The sequence below is a fragment of the Haliotis cracherodii genome, unplaced genomic scaffold, assembly GCF_022045235.1.
Source record: "Haliotis cracherodii isolate W230 unplaced genomic scaffold, xgHalCrac1.p SCAF_5, whole genome shotgun sequence".
NCBI lineage: Eukaryota > Metazoa > Mollusca > Gastropoda > Lepetellida > Haliotidae > Haliotis > Haliotis cracherodii.
This window is the reverse complement of record NW_027266308.1, coordinates 13,390,984-13,412,398: the sequence shown is the minus strand read 5'-3', so window position 1 is coordinate 13,412,398 and position 21,415 is coordinate 13,390,984. Positions and strand designations below refer to the sequence as shown.

General features: G+C 39.4%; 2 protein-coding genes across 8 annotated transcripts in view; both read left to right on the top strand.

Annotated features, from left to right (window-relative positions):
• Nucleotides 1-11,171, top strand: part of LOC139444371 (RNA-binding protein Nova-1-like) — a 36,188-nt gene extending 25,017 nt beyond the window's left edge. Inside the window, exons 2-5 of one of the 7 annotated variants that reach the window (XM_071225335.1) lie at nucleotides 3,024-3,164; nucleotides 3,912-4,057; nucleotides 5,501-5,654; nucleotides 6,822-11,171. In XM_071225335.1, the coding sequence (XP_071081436.1) occupies nucleotides 3,024-3,164; nucleotides 3,912-4,057; nucleotides 5,501-5,654; nucleotides 6,822-7,975 (1,595 nt within the window). In that variant the 3' untranslated portion in view covers nucleotides 7,976-11,171. Of the gene's footprint in view, nucleotides 1-3,023; nucleotides 3,180-3,911; nucleotides 4,064-5,500; nucleotides 5,667-6,821 lie in introns of all 7 variants that reach the window. The other 6 variants (XM_071225334.1, XM_071225332.1, XM_071225333.1 and 3 more) reach the window with 6 other exon arrangements.
• A 4,416-nt stretch (nucleotides 11,172-15,587) lies between these two features.
• LOC139442451 (atypical kinase COQ8B, mitochondrial-like) overlaps nucleotides 15,588-21,415 on the top strand; it is a 41,847-nt gene continuing 36,019 nt past the window's right edge. Inside the window, exons 1-3 of the mRNA XM_071223261.1 lie at nucleotides 15,588-15,863; nucleotides 17,464-17,668; nucleotides 18,713-19,129. Of these exons, the coding sequence (XP_071079362.1) occupies nucleotides 17,474-17,668; nucleotides 18,713-19,129 (612 nt within the window). The 5' untranslated portion in view covers nucleotides 15,588-15,863; nucleotides 17,464-17,473. The remainder of the gene's footprint in view (nucleotides 15,864-17,463; nucleotides 17,669-18,712; nucleotides 19,130-21,415) is intronic.

Genomic DNA, 21,415 nt, shown 5'->3' with positions numbered 1-21,415 from the left:
GGGATGCTTGGTCTTTTACTGTCAATGGAAAAGTGTTTGTGTCCAAGAAGATCAGCATTAGTTGTTTACACCTAGAATGCTTGTCTCATATTTGAAATGAGTGAGAACCTGTTGCATGAATGAGGTGGTTGGACAACACTAAAAGGTTGTGGGGACGAGTTGACAGTGTTTAATTGCCATGTGCAAATACTTATCCTGTTCGGTGTTACCGTCATATTTGCCCAAGATATATTGATTTTTATTGAGGGTGGTGGTGTATGTGTGAATTTCCTCATCTGGTGATGAATGCAGCCATATGTAAAGTTTATGAGCCATTTGTCTTACTGCCATGTACACATTTGGCTTCATTTGTTGAGTTGAAATAGGACTGAATTGTTTGGGATACAAATGTTTTATGCAGCAGTGTCATCTGAGATGCTATCATTTCAGTTAATTGGTGAGTAAACTTTGAATTTAGAAGACCTCAAAGGTATGATTTTCAACCTGTGTTTACACTGCTTGGATAGAAAATGCATAGTTAATAAAGATGACTCTTTGGTAGGCCTGTTGAAATTAAACAGTTAACATTAGGCATGTATTAAGACTTTTCTCATGACCTTCATGCTACTGGTTGAGGGGGTCCAGCGATTCAAATACTGTAGGAGCAGACGTCAAGGTCCTCAGTACCCCCTTACTTTCAACATTGAGGATATGACCTGCTACTGTTGGTGGAAATATAGACGACCAAGCTGAATGAAGCCAAAAAAGTGCTTGTCATTACATTATGTAAACTGGGTTATGTAGTGTAGAAACTGTGCTGAAACTCCGCCTTGGCCTGGTCATTTAATAGCCAACAGAAATGTCTCGGAGCATATTACAGTTTTCCAGTGTCAATGATAAGATTACTTTGCATGGTAGCCCAAGGGAAGAGGTGTATAGGCCTGGATCCATGTCAATATGGACCATATGTTACTGTGTATTGTCTTCAACTCAGGTGATTTGGCTCGACTCAGCAAGTGTCCTACATACCATTGTACAGTTCAGCCTATGAATGTCACTCTGTTCTTGCCAATATGGTCAGGATGAATCTCCCGGCCACCCTGGGACTGGACAAAGGTCAGAATGGACTTGCCAAACTGAACTATTAGAAACAATATTGGCATTAGGTTGTCAGCTGTTGAGGAAACCTGTCATTACTTGAGTATATTGCTAGCATATGGAGTTTTATTATTGACAATGCTCCACATGTGTTGAAATGGGTACTGTATGTGGTAATATTTTGTTGACTAGATTTATTCTTATATGTAATTTGTCAAATTTGAAATTTAGATCAATGGGCGATTCATGAATATGTTCAGTACAGATGTTCCATATACCATGTATACATGTTGAATCTCTTCAGCATGATTCAACATGTTCTTGTTGGTAGATTATATCGGAAATAATATTCTGTTTTCTGGGTTGGCTGAAGTAAGGATGGAAAAAGTTAAGCAGTTTGGAACTATTTATAAATTCCATTGAATCCATAGATCACACTGATTGATCAGGTATGAATTGTTACACCACTAAATATTTGAATATTCTCACTGAAGACCCAAATAAGATCAGTACTGTGAAAGGAACAGCGTTGATAATACTATTCCTGCAGTATTAATAAACTAACAGATTTTGCAGTATATTGTGGGAAGCAGTGGATCTATGGAGTGTCAACACCTTACAGCAGTACAGACTGTCTGTATAACACATTCCAGGCATACTTCAGCTGAGTCGGGACTGAAGGGGGAGGGAGGAGGTGGGGCTATTTTCAGTGCGTATTACCTGAGCAGCTTCAGTGCAATGTTACCAACACTCTCCTGGAAAATTACAAATATGAAAACAATGTGGGGACTTCTTTGGTTGTGTTAAACGACTTCTAGTTGTTAAAGATAAAGTTTGATGTGAAATATAAATATATCTGGAAGCGTAGTTTATGATTACGTCACGATAAATATTGCTTTTTGGTTTTATTGTTCATTCAATGTATTGTGAAAATACATTAAATTGGACAAAAAAAAGATGTTTCTGCAGCCATTTTTTAAAATAAATTGAACGTCTCTAGACAGGTCAATTTTTCAAGCAAGTTGCTTTATTTTTCACTGCGCAGTAGTGTCAGGAAAAGTTTAAATAGAAGCTGGGCACTCGTGTCTAGATTTTGGCAACATCTGGTGGATTAATTCTTGTTGTGATAAACAGTACATCTCTCCTTGAAAAAGAACTGGAAACAGTATCAGTTGATGGTTAGGGAATGAGTTATATTGTGCTACTGTAAGTTGCCTCCAAGCAAGAAGTACTTCCATCATCATCCTGCATTGATAAACCTAGCTGTGTGAAGTGTTTATTTTTATGGAAATTACATGTGACTCATGGTCATGTGCAAATAGGTCAGAAAAGAAAGGCTGTACAACAAGCAGTGCCAGGTCTAAGTTGGTAGATGGGATGTGTAGGTATAAATCAAGCTGTCGGAGCACAGACCAGTCTACCTTCAGGTTTCTACACTACCCTATGCAGTATCATTATCATGAACCTTTGTACAGGTTTGTGCATCATTAAGTTTTCAGACATCCCCCATGCTTAGAAATGTGTGAACGTCAGCACTTGTATTCCCAAACTTTGCACTGTAGATTGACAGGATCACTCATGTGGAAACAGTTTTCTGTATTTGTAATTTGGATGTGTTCCTTTCAGGTTGTAATGTGTTATGACCTTGAGTCAGACAGCTTTATGAATAAAATATGCCAATTGGATATCTTATGCTGATTTGTCTTGTCGGTGAAATCAAAGCAGTCATGTTTCAATAAAATTAACTGAACTAGATGATACATGATAACATCTGTTTTCTATTATTGGAAACAAACTTGACCATTCTGAAATTCTATGATGCAAATATTAGTTGTTGTACATTGTCAAAAAATGATGAATATCCCTCAGGTTTTTGAGGGTAGCTTTTGATCAAATTTTATAAACTTTAATTCCAATTCTCAATCTTACTTTTTTTATTGTTTTAGGAGAAAACATCCATCTCAAAATCCTCGTGCCCAGTATAGCAGCAGGAGCCATCATTGGAAAAGGTGGGGAAACCATTGCCCAAGTCCAAAAAGAGGCCGGAGCCCGTGTGAAAATGTCCAAGGCAAACGATTTCTATCCAGGCAAGTACTATCCAGGCAAGGTCTACAGATATGATATTACACAGCCACTAGTCTGTTTCTCAGTCAGTAAAAATCAAGTTACTTTACATAAACCACCAGTCCGAAATGTGTTGAGAATTGTTGGATATGTCTAATTGTATTTAACCATGAGGATGTAATTTCATTTTTTCTTCAACTTTAACGAGGGCGGTCGGGTAGCCTAGTGGTTAAAGCGTTCGCTCATCACGCTGAATACCCGGGTTCGATTTCCGACATGGGTACAATGTGTGAAGCCCATTTCTGGTGTCCCCCGCCGTGATATTGCTGGAATATTGCTAAAAGCGGCGTAAAACCATACTCACTCACTCACTCACTTCAACTTTTACGAGCAAGGCACATGGATTTTCTCCTGATTGTTAAATATTTTGTATTTTAACCTTCTGTTCTATCCCACTGGAATTTGGATACAGTAATGTGGATAAGGTCTCCATTACCCCATCTTTGTTCTATGAACCAACTAACGAGGTTGGGTGGTCATAGTATATGACCTGGAGTATTGTGTATCACCCCTCTGGCTTCCATCAGTGCTCATGCAGTTAGCCACTGGTTTAACTGCCCCAAACTTAATAATTTACAGGCCATGATATAGCTTTGTGTGGATCAAATCAATGTTCACTGATTCAATTATTTTTAGGAAAAGGGAATATTTGCCTGTTCTGCTGGCTCCAAAGTAAGTAATGATGCTTATTGAGTTATTTTTTTCTTCAGGAACAACAGAAAGAGTGTGCCTCATCATGGGTCCCGTCGATGCTGTTCGTAGAGTTCACAATTTCATAATGGAAAAAATCCGGGAAAAGCCAGACCCCAACCCCAAACTTGACGAAACCAAGACCACATTTGAGAGACATCGTCAGGTAGAAGTCAGTTGATTTTCCTTCACCTTTCATCCACATGCGCACCATGTTCTGCTGAGTTTGTTAACAAGCACCAGTGGATATCAATCTCCGTACTTCAAGCCTTTATATAAAAGGCCAGGAATTGAACACAATCTGCCAGGTCCAACTTGGCTTGGCAAAGGTACTTGTATCAGCCTGGTAACCGTAAATAAAGTGTGATATGGTTGGGATCAATGAGGACCACAAATTTAAAATAAACAAAACAAGTAACGTTATGGGTAAATCTCCAAATATGATCAAAAGTTAACTGCTTTCTCAGACATCCCACAGACTACCGATGAAATTAATCAACTTGTCTATAAAACATGTTTTTTTTTAGAAATATGATCAAAATGTAAATATGGGAATATTGTGCTTTAAATTAGAGATTGGAGGCAGATAATGTTTATCATATTTAAAAGGGGACTTTGCTGCAGGATATTTCCAGTGTAGGTCAAGACATTGTATATAGTTCCTTGTGTGAAAGAGACATTCTCTTTGGTTGGGTTACCCATAACTATTAGATTAATGTCATCAAAAACTGTATGTTAGCAGACAATGTTCAAACGACTTGAGTCAAACTTGCTAGTACTGCCAACATTGCCTGAATATCGCCCTCCTTTAAGAGATGAAGTTCCTTAGAAGTAAAACTGCCATGATTTCAGTCCTCAGTATATTACTGGGATTGTTGTACTTGACTAATATTTATATTTAGGTAATTCAGCAGATTATGTATTCTGCTGACTGGTAAAAATTGATTAGTGAGGGCATACATCTCATTTCCATGTCACTGCACTCCTCCCCGGTTCATAAATCTGGTTCATTTTGGTTCAGTCCTCTTTCTCGGCATTCAGATCACCGAGAAGTCATCCTGATCACAACTGTCATTCTCACCCTCCACGTGTCATTCTTTACTAAAACTTTGTGTAAAACATTACCGTTCGAACTATTCTCAATTCTTATCAACACTGTTTACACATAATAAATATGTAGGCGAGATTGAAACCAACTGGTGCTGGTTGATGTCAACTTCAGCTGAATATTGTGTGTATGTGTTGTAGTTTGTAGAACTTAAATTGTACATTCCAAATTGAATAAAAAAGTAATTTTCATTAAGATTCAATTCCTTGTTTCATTCTCATGCATTGATCAAACACAAATCATTCATTGTTGTCATAAATTCCTTGTTCAACTTCATGCTCATTTTCAAGTACATGTATTCATTTCTACTTGGGTTCAAATCCCTGTCTTTGGATCAAAACCATGTGATTCTGGATACATCCAAACTTTTGCATTCAGCAAACGGATCCTCAATTCCAAATTTAAAATTGAGAAGCCTAAATTTGGAGACTAAACTTTGAGCTGGAAAATGAGACCCTTTCTTGAGGTATACCCATTCTTAAAGAAGTGCTTGTTTTCCAGGTGAAAATCCTTGTACCTAACAGCACAGCTGGGATGATTATAGGAAAGGCTGGAAACTTTATCAAGCAAATTAAGGAAGAAAGTGGAGCTTATGTGCAGATTTCTCAAAAGTCTAAGGAAACTAACTTACCTGAACGTTGTGTGACGGTAGCAGGTGAGAGCACAGGTACCACGTCATTTCATTCCCCTTCATTTTCATTAATCACATTCAACTGTCATGCACCAAGTTGTCGTTGTACCCATTGCTGTTGAAGTGTTTAATCTAGACCGTTCTTGTTTTCATTGACATGCATCTGGGAGCAATCCTGTTCATGTTAGCAATAGTGTTACACAAACTTGGTGCTTGATTGATGAATTATGTTTGATTGTATTGGAACAAATCTCAATTTTGAGGTGAACCTGGTCTGCAATAAGACTGTTTTGTGTTGTAGTATAACTGATACTTATTATTCAGTGGCCGTGCATTTTTCGATTAATATATTTTCAGTGACTTTGTCTGTGGTTGCGTGACACGACAGTCTGCTTAGATCAGAATTTCAAAATTCATGGTCGGTGTAAAATTTGTTTTCCAAATGATTACGTTGGAATTGGGTTATCTACTTAATGACTTCTTGGAATGAGATTTGTTCCAACTTGTATATACATTGTGTGTTGAAATATGGAGATGGCAGTTGTCATTTCAAAACCACAACTACCATCTCCATATTTTGAGTTTGGTGTGGGCCATAATCAGGCATGAACATTACACAAAGAAAACAGAAGGAAATATATTGCTGCAGGAAACAATACATTCAGTACTTAGTCTTGGACATTTATATGAATAGTGCAACACTGGTGTCGATCCTTCTGCCTTCTTGACCCTAATCCACTCATTTCCAACAAAACATTACTTCAGCATTGGTTCATAGAAGCATTACTTCAGCTTCAAACAACACTAAGGTCATGGGTGTGGCGTGGGGTAGGGGGAGGTTGTTCCTTGGTATCCCTTTCTTTGATTGACTAATGAGGAATGGTTTGGCAAAATAGAGCATAACCCCAAGGGTAATTATTAGCCGATTATTTCATAATACCCAACATTGCGTACACCCATAACATAACTATGACATTGCTTTGCATATCATTTGACATTCATTCATTCACTCTATCATACAAACATTGGTTCATAAAAGCATGCACATCACTCGCTTCAAAACATTAACATCTGACCAGCATTCGTTAGGTGTTAGGGCTGCTTTTTTTTGTAGTTCTGCATGAGACTGTGATAATTAACTTCAACTTATTCTGAACTTCCCAAACTGACTATTCTCTTTCAATTTTCCAGGTGACTTAGAATCTAACCGAAAAGCCATGGATATGATTCTACAGAAGATTGTTGAAGATCCACAAAGTGGAAGTTGTCCCAATATTAGCTATGCAGATTATACGGGTCCCGTTGCCAGTGCCAATCCTACTGGTTCACCATTTGCTAACACCACCTTCATACAGAACCGCAGTCCAGAGATGGCTATTAGTAACAATAACTTCGCTGGCGGAGGGTTCGGTTTCGGGGTGAACGGAAATGCACCTGCGGGGTTCAACAACAACGTTGGTGTAAACTTCAACTTGAACGCTGCTGCCGTTGCAGGAGGTGGGGCCATGTCTGGTGCTGCCATAGACAACCTAAAGCTGACACTTCGCAACAGTGGCTTTACTGATCAGGCTACTGAGGAGATCAGTGCGGCCATGAGCACACTAGCAAATTATGGAATTCTGGGTATGGGCCTTGGAATTGGTGGAGTAGGAAATATCGCCCCATCTAACCTTGGTGGAGCGACTGGTCTTGGTGGACTGAGCTTGGGCACGCCAACTATCGGAGCCACAAGCATGATGGCTAGCTCTACTACAACAACTAGCAGTGTATCAAATGCTTTCCTTAACACTAGTAATAACTCAACTAGTGCCACAAGCCTGTTTGGTCCAGTTGGAAGCGGCTCCTCTGGACTTGGAAGTTCCGGTTCTACTGGGGCCAGCTCTAGTCTGTTTGGGAGCTCTTCCCCCAGTATAGGCAATGAGAGGTATGGGAGCAGCCCTATGTTAAATGATTCCTTCTCTAGCACAGTCAATTACCAAAATGCTGCCCCGTTTTCAACTGGAGATAGATCACCGAATATGAACCAAAATTCTTTTGGACTTGGAACAGGGATGTATAGTCCGACTGATGATAAAGCAGCTGGAACCACCAAACAGGAAATAGAGGTGTCCGAGAGTATTGTGGGTGCAATACTTGGACCAGGAGGGAAAGGAATAGTGGAAATTCAGCAGTTTACTGGAAGTAATATTCAAATCTCCAAAAAGGGAGTGTATGCCCCTGGCACCCGTAACCGCATAGTCTCCATCACTGGAACGCCATCCAATATCACCAAAGCACAGTACATGATACAACAGCGTATTCAGCAGGAGGAATTCAAGAGAGCCCGCCAAGCTTCAGCTCGTTAGTCGTCTCGCGATCATCTGTGGGGACTTTAGATATCTATCATGGCGACTGTAAGTTTGATGCCTTTGTTTTACCCCTACATGGCATAATGGCCCCAAGTGATTTATTTGCATTCAAGTGATTTCTTGTACATTGGCATTGCATGTTCATCCCACTATATCCAACACCACACATCGATTGAACTTTATCCGTTTCCGCCATTAGACTTCTGTATATACCAATCAATCCGATCTCAGCCGTGCCGTTTTTCACAGACTTAAACTCAATCAACTCACAGACTGATAAGAAAACTTTCATAATGCTCTCATCGTTACCAAGCCGATGAAACCTTGCCCAACTTCAGAGAAGTATGTTAGACGCATATTGGACTTTCGGCTGCTTTCGTTTTTGCGATTACACCAACACATCCGGACACCCTGTCCATTCATCATGGAATGTCATACAGGTGGTGTTTTTATTAGACTTTTCAAGCATACTCTCCACTTTCCAAAACCAGCCTTTCGTAGAAAGGTATTCTATATTATAATAGTTATACTATCACATTTATCATGCAACAGAAATTGTATTATATATACATGTGTACCTAAATGGATTATTGTATGATGTACAAAAGCTACTGTTTTAGTCAAATGATTGTTATTATTTAACTCAAGTTGTTAACCACGTTTCATGTACATGATCTAATCACTGGTAAACTGTAATTAAGAAGGAGTCATATTTATTTTGAACCATGGACAGAAGTTATGTAGAGTCATTGTTTCCTTAATAGCATGAATTCATTGTGTGCGTTGTAACCAGGGAAGAGTGTTTTCCAACTGAACGGGTATACTTTCTTCCACTCGCCTTATTCTTTTCTTTCATTTCTTTTTTTTTTTCCGTTCATCCGTTCTTTAATCCTTCTGTGTGGAGTTGTTAAGAGTTGGAAAAGGTTTCTGTGTGTCTGTCATGTAGTTCATTCTTTCTCCTCTGTCGCTCTTCTCTCACTTCTTCTCTCACTCTTTGCCTGGTATCGTATAACTGCATGTTGTGCAAGCAGCTGGTGATTTCACCTTACTATCTGTTTCCTGTCTCTAACTCATGGATGGATAGGCCACGCATTTTTACCATGAGATCTGCAGTTGTCATAGCCCGATGTCTTTCCTCATTAAGGTGGAATCTTCTGTGTCGATGCTGGAAGAGACACCTTCGTGCCAACTCGGATATAATACGCGTTGGCAGAGTTACACTGGGATCGTGGTCGTGAATGAACGAGATGATAATCCTCCTACCTTTTCGCCACCATATTGTTTTTCCAGTCTGATTTGTGATATTGTAATATATATAATGTTATTGTATACATTAGTCGTAGAAATACCCCAGATATGTGGTACCTTATTTTTGGAAAAGATATTGCAGTGGCTGGAAGTTACAAGGATTATGGTTCGTTCATAAGGTGGGCTTTCTGAAAACCTCTTGAAAATGAGTACATAAGATGGAGAGTTCATCTGGAATTTTCATTGCCAGTTTCGAAATGTGGCTCGTTGAAAGACTAACTTTGTACTGCAGCAGACGGAAACCCAACCAAAGCAATATATCAGTTGCTGTCCTTAACCAGTATTCATAGACTTGTTATGTGTTCTGGAATTATTATTGTGCATGAGGGTGGTGAGTTGACACGTTTTAGTCGTTATTATGTAGTTTAATTTGCACATAACACTGTCTAGGGAGCGGTTCCAAATTTATTGTCATAATATTCACCAAGAAAAAGGAGCATCTAGATTTTAAGCATAACAAGAAAGAGAAAGAGACAGATTTTGTTTTATTTGTAGTGTTCCCTCCATTTGGTTTTACTAGAAAGAAAATTGACAGAGGAAGATGTTACTTTGAATTAGTTTGGGTGGAAATTTGTTTTGATTGGTTATGGTAATTTTAAAACATTTTGATGTTTTTGGATGGCATGTGCAAATGGTATTTTGTGGGCTTTTTAATCACTGTTTTAATGCATCACTATTTGCCGGTGTGGACACCAAGTTGCCAATTTGCTGTTTGACCTGAGTTGTTGTTCTGCCACTGATTGTGGCTTTTTTATTAAATCGGTTAATGATTTGTTGGTTCGGAATTGGGAATTGTGTGGTAGGAGGTTTAACTGAAGGGAGGGAACCCTATTTATTTATTTTTTCCTGCGTGTTGGTCAGGGGAGGCTCTCTATATTATGTACTCTCTCTCCTGTTATAGCTTTTTATTTGGTACATAAACGTACACAAGACGTGCACATGGTTGTGCCTTGGTATTTGCCACAGTGTGTGACATCAATGAAATTCAAATGTCGATAGCAGGGAACAGACTGCCTATTTCTTCATTATGTAGGGACATACATGAAATATACATGTTCAGGTCCATCAATTTCTAAGATGCATGCATTATGATTATATACATACATATATTGTCAAAAGCATCGTCAATTCATGGCTACAGATTTTACCTATATATTTTATTTGAAGATTGTTATTTATTTTTTAATTCATACCTTGCTTGCTAGGAAGTAACATTTAGTATGTATCATTGTTTTTCATTTGCTGTTGTATCATGAATTGGCTGTCTGTTACCTGCAGTGTTGACAAGTTGCCATCACTCGCTGTCATTGTTACAACTTAAAGGGGCTGTGTTCAGACGAGGCCCAGGTGTCATTTTCCTTGACTTTAATTATTTATAATACATTTCATACATTGTTCATGAAAATACCACCTATTTATTAAAATCTGCTTACAAGCTGTCACATCGTCCTTCTCGGGCATACAGAGCACAATATATTTACTTACAGAACATTTGACATGGTTGAAGCACTATACATAACACATAAGCATTCTTTAAGTTTCAGTGTTTGATTGTAAATTATCATCAAAGATCATTCTTAGACTGTGATATTTCCTCCAATAGTTTTGAATTCAGGAAATGGCATATACCATGGATTGAGCCATTTTTCAGCATGTATACATATTTATATCAGACTTGAAATTGTGATCATTTGTGACATGTTCTTGAATGAACATTGTTGACTACAAGTGAACATGCATTATGTAATGTGTACATGAATTTGTTGGATGTTGGGGAATGGACTTTGCATGGACACAGCCCCGTTAATTGACTGCAAATACCATGTCTCTTACCTGGTCATTATATGCAGTTCTAAATAAGTTCAATAAAGCTGAACAAAGCTTATGATGCCTCTGTTGTGATTCCTTTGTACAAGCATGAATAGATATAAGATAAGATGAACGACATGTACTTGATACTTTCCATGCTGAAGTCTTCATCGCTGAAAACGCTTTAAATCAGTCTTGTTTGTTCGCATCCCTTAGCTGGGGCAGGATCTGCATGTCATGGATGGATGTCCTTATACATGTATTTGGTTTGTCTGCACCATATTCGGGGCCACCGGTGACCTAGTCGTCTAAAGCGCCGCAAGTTGCTGTGCAGAGTTGCGTCCCTTGGGCACGCCAGAAACCTATGATTGTGGGTTTGAATCCCGGTTTGCCCCAGTTGTTTCTAGGTTTGTCAGCGCTATACCCGTGCTCATGGGTTTCACCTAAGTGGTAAACGTCCGAGACCTGAATCACTTCGGGCTTTCGTCCCACATTAAGCTGACATGCTGCAACATAACTGGAATACTGTTAAAAGCGGCGTTAAACACAACTCACTCACTGCACCATATTCATGGTGAGGTCACAGGTGGCCCAGTGGTCTAAGGCACTGCTGTTTACGGTGCAGAGTACTGTAGTGCCTTGTGTGTGCCAGAAACCTGTGATTTGGGGTTCAAATCCTAGATTATCCATGAATATTTCTAGGTTGATCAGCACCATACCCGTGTTCATGGGTTTCACCAAGTAAGACCAACAGCTTGAGCTGACACGCTGTAATATTACTGATATATTGTTCAAAGCAGAGCTGACATACACACTTTTATAAGTACTAAAAGAAGCAGTGTACAATTCTCTTCGGGGTTTTCCTCTAATAAATCATGGAATTCCCAGGACACAAGTTATGCAGATTGTCCCCGAGAATTGTGATCCCGACAGAATGATACTATCCATCTACACAAATAAGGTGTTGATTTGCACATGTATTATTAGTAATTGATACAGCTATTGCCTACACTGCAGCCATGTTTCTTGAATGGTATGGTTTCCAGTGAAATCATTTCTTTCTGATGAGCAGCCTGTGTGAAACATGACCTGGACATAATGCATGCATTGTGCAAATCTAAATATTCTAAATTCACATTGACTCAACAAGCACTGTGATGAACAGTTCAACTTATGTAGGTTTTGACACATCCAACATTACTGCCTGACCTAGCCATCAGCCAATTCAAGCAAATGTATTTATATAATCAGAAATATAAACAAAAGCATTTGTCACCTGCATTTATGCATCTGTTTGCATTTTATTGAAAATAAATAAATTCTCTTGTGCTAAGTTGTGCTTTTTAAACATTTTGAGTTCTGGGAATGTTTCAACATATTTTAATTAACTCTTCTGAGCATGAGACAGCTGGGTTAAAATGGTGATATAGTAAGAGGTTGCCAGATTTGTATGGAGTTCACAACAGTGGGGTTTGAATGTACTGGCCTTGTCAGTGTATAGAAACGACAGCATGGACAGGCACACCGAAATTAACAGAGGTTAATATGGGAACAAGTATGGTTACTTTTGATGGTGGTGGGGTAGCCTATTGGGTAAGCAATAGCTCGTCATGCCAAAGACCTGTCAACGATTTCCCACGTGGGTGAAATGTGTGATGCTAATTTCTAGTGTACCCTACATATGTTCTGGCTGGAATACTGCTTAAGATATCTGTGGGAACTCCAGGTAAGAATATAGGTCCCGAGCAACCTTGGCTTGTCTCCCTGTGGGAACGTCAGGTAGGAATATAGGTCCTGAGCGACCTTGGCTTGTCTCCCTGTGGGAACGTCAGGTAGGAATATAGGTCCCGAGCAACCTTGGCTTGTCTCCCTGTGGGAACTCCAGGTAAGAATATAGGTCCCCAGCAACCCTATCTTGTCTCCCTGTGGGATCTCCAGGTAAGAATATAGGTCCCCAGCAACCCTGGCTTGTAAGAGGTGACTGATTGGATCAGTTGGTCGGATCTCAGTGATTGGTCAATTACATGTCATCATGCCTCAAACTTGAGTGCAGCATTAAACAAACTGCTTAAGACGGCATCAAACTATTCACTTACACACCTGTTGCTCCCAATTGTTATAATTAAATATCAGATTTGTCCTAGCTGCAACAGAATCATTGCAGTTTGAAACTTCTCATTTACAAAACTTAAGGGTGGGTTACCATTGTCACAAGTCACAAGTCACATTTGACCGCCTCCGCGGACTAGTGGTAGAGCGTCCGCCCGGAGAGCAGAAGGTCCGGGGTTCGATTCCCCGCCCGTGTCATAAGATGTTAAAAGATGGTACTTGTTACCCTGTCTGGTGCTCGGCATTAATGGGCTAAAACAAGGACTGGTCGGCTCAGAGTCAGTGTACTGTGTCTGAGTGGGGTATTTACGTTAAACTGCGGCATGGTATCTCAGTGAGCTAGCACTATAAATCGGCATCAGTCCGGACTAGTACAAGCAGCCACACAAACACACATGCACGTCACTTTATAAGTGCAATAATCTTGGACGCGACGTTAAACCCCATTTCACCTCGCCTCACAAGTCACATTACTTACTGGATCGCCTTAAATCTCCATACATCCTGATAATGACAAATCGTGCACAGCACTTGTAATTAGTGGAAACAATATGATACCACATACTGTATATACACCATTTAAAAACTCTAAGCACCACTTGGGGCGGTCGGGTAGCCTAGTGGTTAAAGCGTTCGCTCGTCACCCCAAAGACCCGGTTTCGATTCCCGACATGGGTACTATGTGTGAAGTCCATTTCGCCGTGATAATGCTGGAATATTGCTAAAAGCGGCGTAAAACCATACTCACTCACTCACTCACTAAGCACCACTTGCCATGTAATTATTATAGTATATAACAGCAATTTTTAAAAGTCCATGTAGTAATTTTTGAGTATACAAATTTTGTTTTGTTTAGAAAGGGTCATACTAGAAATACTGAAGCTTAATTTGTTTAACTAATGACATGTTTTGTAATTGATCCATGGTAAATATTATTGGAATACCTCTTTCATTGCTTCCACGACTTCCATGCATTGTATGTCTTGTCCGTCTGGAGAAACATACACTGTTCTTGTACCAATTTCTCGGCATGTGTTTGAGTAAGAGGACATTCATCGAATGAGCTCAATGTCATGTTGATATTTCTAAAAGATGCATGTAAGCGTGGTATATATGAAAATAAGGGTTTTCAATATATACAGATGCCATTGCATGCTGGTTCTATGATAATTTGCCAATGATTTGCCTTCTCTTGGTTGTTTCCCTAAACCGTGAACCAACTCTGTGGTTTTGTGATGGGTAGACTGTCTGGCTGAAGAGAGGATGGTTACACCAGGTCACATCAAAAGAGGTTTAAATGATGGTACTTGATCCTGCCCAATGTTCAGCATTAAGGGAATAAAAAAGGACTTGCTTGCTGGAATTTAGTTTCCTGTGAGTGGGGAATCCATGTTAAACTGCGGCATGGTATCAAGTGGGCTAGCACTATAAATCGGCAACAGTCTGGACTAGTACAAGCGGTCACACAAACACACGCACATTGCTGAACGGCCCATGAAAATTCAGGTGTAGAATATGTCTGTACAAGGCGACTAACGGGATTGGGTGGTCAGACTCGCTGACTTGGTTGATACATGTCATCGATCCCAATTGCATGGATTTATGCTCATGATGTTAATCACTGGATTGTCTGGCCCTGACTCGATTATATGGCTGGAATATTGCTGAGTGCGGCGTTAAACAACAAACAAACATCGCTGTAACACTTGACTATGAGTTAACACGTTTTCCCTCACTGAAGTACAGAAAATTAACAGATACTGATAAGTGAAACCCTCTTAAACTGGACTGTGTTGGTCTGGAAGTCACTAACTGTAGCAGGCCAACCAATGAAAACCATCACACAAAAATGTATACGGAATTCCCTGTGTAAATAGGTAACTATTGCTGATGGAAAAAACCCAACCTCAATATGTTTTTGCAATGGTCCCAACATCTCGGAAGGCAAAACTATTGAATATTAGATCTATACAATTTCCAGACTACTGTTCACAGACAGATGTACGCAACAGAACAAGACACACAAGTCACAACAGAACACGTTTCATTAAAATTGGAAGTTGTCTCGGATATTTAGTATGTAGGTCTGTGTCTGTTGCTTATACGGTCGCTAAGACACAAGTCTCTGTAAATAACGAATCAATTTATGAGAAGACCCCCCACCCCCCACAACACACACACACACATTTTTCTTGCTTGAAAATCTTAGAAAAGCTACTTGATTGTAACCTGCGCAGTATAAAGCAAGTTGAAAAAATGTATATTTTTATTCATTTTGACAGCTGCATGATGCAATAACGAGAATTTAGAGTTACCCACCTTAGTTAATGTTTACAGTAGGTGGCGCTTTGTCGTAACCTTTTGGTTCATGGGGTGAAGGTCATCAGCTGCAACGTGCTTGTTTTGTAACCGGTAGTCTAAGAGGAACGGAGTGGCAAATTTGATGTCAAGATACCTGAGATAAACTCTCCGGCATATTATGCACTTAGGATCTTATCTGATCACCAGCTTCTGCTACGCAATGACATATCATGAACAGTTTCTCAGCATTTTTCTTTGACCTCTGTGAATCTGAATGCTGACTGACAACACACGCTGACATGAGGAAATAAACACAAGACTTGCAGAAGATCTTTTGGTCTGTGGATATCAAAGCAGCGTAAGTTCACTCAATCTCATTTAAATCAGATCTTAGTTCTCGCTATCGGTAAACAAAGCGGTCTGATTTTAATGAGATTGAAATTCACTGGACGTAAATGTTTGCCGTCCTTGATACTGTTGAATTCTGCTCGAGAGATAGGACTTCGTAAGTATTAGCTGATGGTAACAAAAATTGTCATGATACTATCAATGAAACTCCTTATACATTTACATATATTCTTATGCCGTCGTGAGACAGGATCTTATATATTATACCAATTTGTTCAAACGAGTCCCAGTGATGTGTGACTTATCACAGAGTATTTTACCGGAGATTTTTCCGTTCACGTAAGGAAAGGTCCTTTGAGATTTTACAAACTGTTTCTGTTATGACTTGATTTTCTAACAAATGTTGTCGGATACAGAATTGGGGAAAATCTTGTTAATTTTGAGGGGCATAAAGATGTGTTTCTCAGTGAGAATTGTGATTACAGGATACATTGTTTGACATGATTCTGTTACTGCTGCTAGTAGAGTGATTGTAACCAGGTTTTCTTGGCTTTATCCATTAAGTATATATACAGATGATGCCAAGACGGCTACAGGGTGTGAGGCTTATGTTTATTTGGTGAATAATCATGATAGACACCCTGTAATAAGAAACATCAGATAATATAGTATATGCATATTAAAACATAATCTATGTCATATAATCATCAAAGCAATCATTTCTGTTACATTACTTACAACTAAGTATTATTAGATGATATGATAGAAATGGCTTATAATACATATTAAGTTAAATGGTTACACATACCCGATGTGTGGCACCGTTCATGATATGTCCTGCAGAAGAAAGAGCAGGCATAAATACTTAGAGTGACTAAATGCAATGAAATGAATAACAAAATGCATAGTATGTGCAATTCCATTAATGTAGATATAACTTAGTATGTTTACAAGATAATATTAAAATACACTATTGCTTACGTTAAAGTTCAGCCTCTAAAACATTCATTCAAAGCATCAACATTAATAGAAATATATGATTCAATGTAAATATGATATTACTTATAAATGCTTATTTATAATGCCTAATCTTTGATTACTATTTAATCCTATTTGGAAGTCAAGACAAATTATAAACTAACCTTTTGTGGTGATCTACGAATACTCCCAGTGCGGTGCATAGTGAGGATGGCAATGTGGAGTTAGTCAGAGACAGAAGGTAAAGTTTGAATTTGGCCAATCACAGGGTCGCTTGGGATGTGATTGATCAGTAGAGGGCTGGACAAAGAATGTAGTAGAGCTTGGGTTGTGATTGAACACTGAGAGCTGGACTTAAAATGACGGGATAAAAACACACACCTCTGTTGAATATAGTTCAACAGAAAAAAAACTTGAAATAGATTTATTTACAAAAAAACTAAAATACAAATAAATACACCTGCTACAATATCTATGTCTGTTTTCCTTTAATAATTTCTTGTTTTAATTGTATATTTGAATAAATAGTAAAATATGCCATATGAGCTATACATCTGAGATGTGATGTCACTCAGATTTTCCTAAATGCTTTTCAGTAGGAATTCAATTGCAAAATTTGTTTTTCTCAACAGTACAGGTAAGATGTCAAGGATAAGTAGTGATCTAGCTGGATTTATTCGAGGGTTGGAGTTCATCACCCGGGCTCTGGTTGAACGCCAGGGGAAGGCGTGCCAGAGAGTGTGGACCAACTCCAGCATCAGGACCGCAGCACAAGATGCAGGCATAAATGTTGAAGATGTGGTCAGTTCAGCCATGGTGGCGCCTAAAGAGGCTCAGGTGAGATGCCATTTTATTACTCATTAATGGCCACAACAACATGTACAATAACCTTCCCTCAAACTCCTGTGAACGTTCATCCTCTCAAAAACATTCAGATGTGTATGTGAGATGCTAACTGTTTACCGCATTTGGATTCCAGGGATGAATAGGTCCCCAGATGTGTAAATTCTGACTAAGTATGGGTTCGATTGTTGCAGTATGTGTCCTGGCTGACACTGTACCCTTATGACACTCATGCTGTGAACCACTGGTTTGAAAATCACCATTCGCCAAGCTCAGAGCTGATGTACTTATTTAACACCACCATGATATCTACTTTGTATTTGTCTGGTGCGGATTGTTGCTCATGCTGTCAACCACCGAATACAGTTGGTTTGTTGTTTAACGCCGCACTCAGCAATATTCCAGCTATATGACGGCGGTCTGTAAATAATCGAATCTAGACCAGACAATCCAGTGATTAATATCACAAGCATCGATCCACACAATTGGGATCGATGACATGCATCAACCAAGTCAGCGAGCCTGACCACCTGATCGCGTTAGTCACCTTTTACAACAAGCATAGTCACCTTTTACGGCAAGCATGGGTTGCTGAAGACCTATTCTACCACGGAATCTTCAGGGGTCCCACCGGATACAGACTGGATTATATGTCATGGCTTATGGGGACGGTGGGGTAGTCTAGCGGTTAAAGTGTTCACTCGTCATGCCAAAGAACCAGGTTCGATTCCCCACATGGATACAACGCATGAAGCCCATACGTCAAGTACATGAAACTTGAATCATAGCTGCTCAGAATTTCTCATTTAGGCCTCAGGCCGCTGTTCCACAAAGTGATCTTCGTGTCTTAAGTCTATGATAAAGTACGGAAGTTATGGTTGTCTAAGTGGTAAGATTGCTTCGTGGAATCCAGCTATTTATAACTACAATTTAAGATGTGAAACTTTGGTTAAACTTAATTCAGATGTTAATTGGTTATGTGCAGAACAGACTTATTATGAACTATGAAATATGAAATCTTCTGTTTCCATGTTTCAGAGGAACATCAAGAAAACAATTTCCAAGTTTTCGGGATCAGCTGCAAATGTTGTGGAAACCATGAAAGCTCAAACATCAACGGTGATGGAGAGAGTCGGTGGCCGTGATCCTCCTCCCAAGACAACGTCTACCTCAGATCTTTCATCAAGTGATTCCAGTTTGTCTGAGGATTTCATCATCCAGTCTGCAGCGACTGAGGACCTCGACTTCTCAACACAGTCGGTCCACAAAGATGGCAGCAGTGACAGCATCTCCACAGATGCTGCAGAAAATCCTGATCAGCGCAGTCCACAGTCTGTTGCCAAGGACACTATTCCAGGGATATCGGATACCCAAGATCTCAAACAAACACCTACAACGGTTAAACCACCTTCCAAAGTGCAATTTTCACAACATGTACAAAACCCACAACAACAGGTAGGGCAGTGTTTTCATATTTGAAGTAATCTCAGATTCGTTCTGATGATGATTTTTTTTCCTTTTTTTAAAAAAAAAGATATCAGGCTCTTCAGTATCCCATACTTGTCATAAGAGCAAATTAAGGAGGATTGGGGGTGGTCGGGTAGCCTAGTGGTTAAAGCGTTCGCTTGGCACGCCTGAGACCCGGGTTCAATTCCGACAATGTGTGAAGCCCATATCTGGTGTCCCCCGCTGTGATATTGCTGGAATATTGCTAAAAGCGGCGTTAAACCATACTCACTAACTAAGGAGGATTGAGGATTGTGAATGGTCATGCCTGTGACTTGCATGCAGTGTTCATTTCAGAAACTGGAAAAGTGGGGCCCAATGACCCCTACGGATTGGGGACATTTGATGAAACCAGGGGACATGCAAATACTTATGAAATACGACGTAAAACTTAGAGAAAGTTATCTTTTTAACTGTCTATCATGAATTTAAATTTCCAGTATCAGTTTATATATTCACCATGTTCACATAATGTGACATTTTCGATTTTCACGTTATTTATTCACTCTTCAATCAGTTCATTCTTCTAGTCAGAGTTAAAGAAATGATTATACCAGCCAATCAAACCATGTTACATTGCAACGGTCAATTCATTCAGAAATTATTGCTAAACCTATCGTTACTGATACTAACTGAAGGCTTTCGAGGTTATGATATGATTATTATATCCCAATTGCTCAAAGGGGGCACGGGTGGCCCAGTCCTCTAAGGCGCCGTGATTCGCTGTGCAGAGTTGCGTCATTTAGGCAGGCCAGGAACCTATGATTGTGGGTTCGAATTCCGGTTCACCCCGATTATGTTTCTAGGTTTGTCAGCACCATACCCGTGCTCGCGGGTTTCACCGAAGTGGTAAATGTCTGAGACCTGCATCACTTCTGGCTTTCCTCCCACATTAAGCTGACATGCCGTGATATGACTGGAATACTGTTAAAAGCGGCGTTAAATCCAACTCACTCATTCAATTGCTCAAACATGTTTACTTCCAATGTTGACAAAAAGCGAAGAAACTTCATGTCAAATTAAAGTCATGTCAAAGGTATGATTGAAAACATACTTTAGTTTTTTGGATATAAATTGCATCCTTTGGAAGCTGTGATATTTATTTTTTGCGCCATTTGAAATTTTGACTTGTTTACACCATACTCATGGGTTTCACAAAAGAGTGCTTACCAGTATACTGTATTGCTTTTTATAAGAGGTGTCTATATCATGTAGTGACTATATTGACATTGTTGATTACTGTATTTCCTTGAGTATAGTGCACACTTTTTTTCCAAAAAAATACAGCTGTGTAGAAGAGGGTGCGGATTATAGGGTACTTGTCATCATCCCCCACCAGTAGGAGCTGCTGCTCATGCTGTCAACCACTGGTGTGTCTGGTCCAGAATTGATTGTTTACAGTCTGACATCATATAGTGGAATGTTGCTAACTGTCAAACAACAATAGAAATATAACATCAATATAATCATGACTATTGAATCATGAGGGATCAAATTGCCAATTGCAGACAAAAATTGTTCATTCCTAAAAACTGATGTTGAGGGGGCGGTCGGGTAGCCTAGTGGTTAAAGCGTTCGCTTGTCATGTCAAAGACCCGGGTTCGATTCCTGACATGGGTACAATGTGTGAAGCCCATTTCTGGTGTCCCCCGCCGTGATGTTGCTGGAATATTGATAAAAGCGGCGTAAAACCATACTCACTCACTCACGGATGTTGAGAGATCAACACATATGCAAACTTTTCAGCTCTTTTCATGATTTGTTTACCCTGATAATAAGTAGAATTACTATGGACTGTATGAAAACAAGTTGTGGGAAAAGGCAATCTGCTTGACATACTTGAAAGCTTTGCCACATTACCACGATAACCAGGTTTATAAATCATTGAGAAGTAGCATGCACTTGACATGTGCTGTCAATATTTTTACAGTTAAGTTTCAGCCGCCTTGTTGAAGCCATCAGTATTTACTCACATGTTATCATTCACACTGGGTATTGATTGTTATCTTGGGGTATTCAATAAATTTACTCCCCTGGGCCAAGTCTATATGGTATTTTTACACCAATGAGGAGACATTCCTTTAAATAATTCTGTTTGAAATGCTGTTTCGGGAGACTTCTAACTTGTTCATTTGCTACCCCAAATGTGTTACATGTCTCATGAACTCACAACAGCAAAATACATTATACAAAATACATTTGCAGAGCTACAGATAAGCAGCGTAAAATATTCAA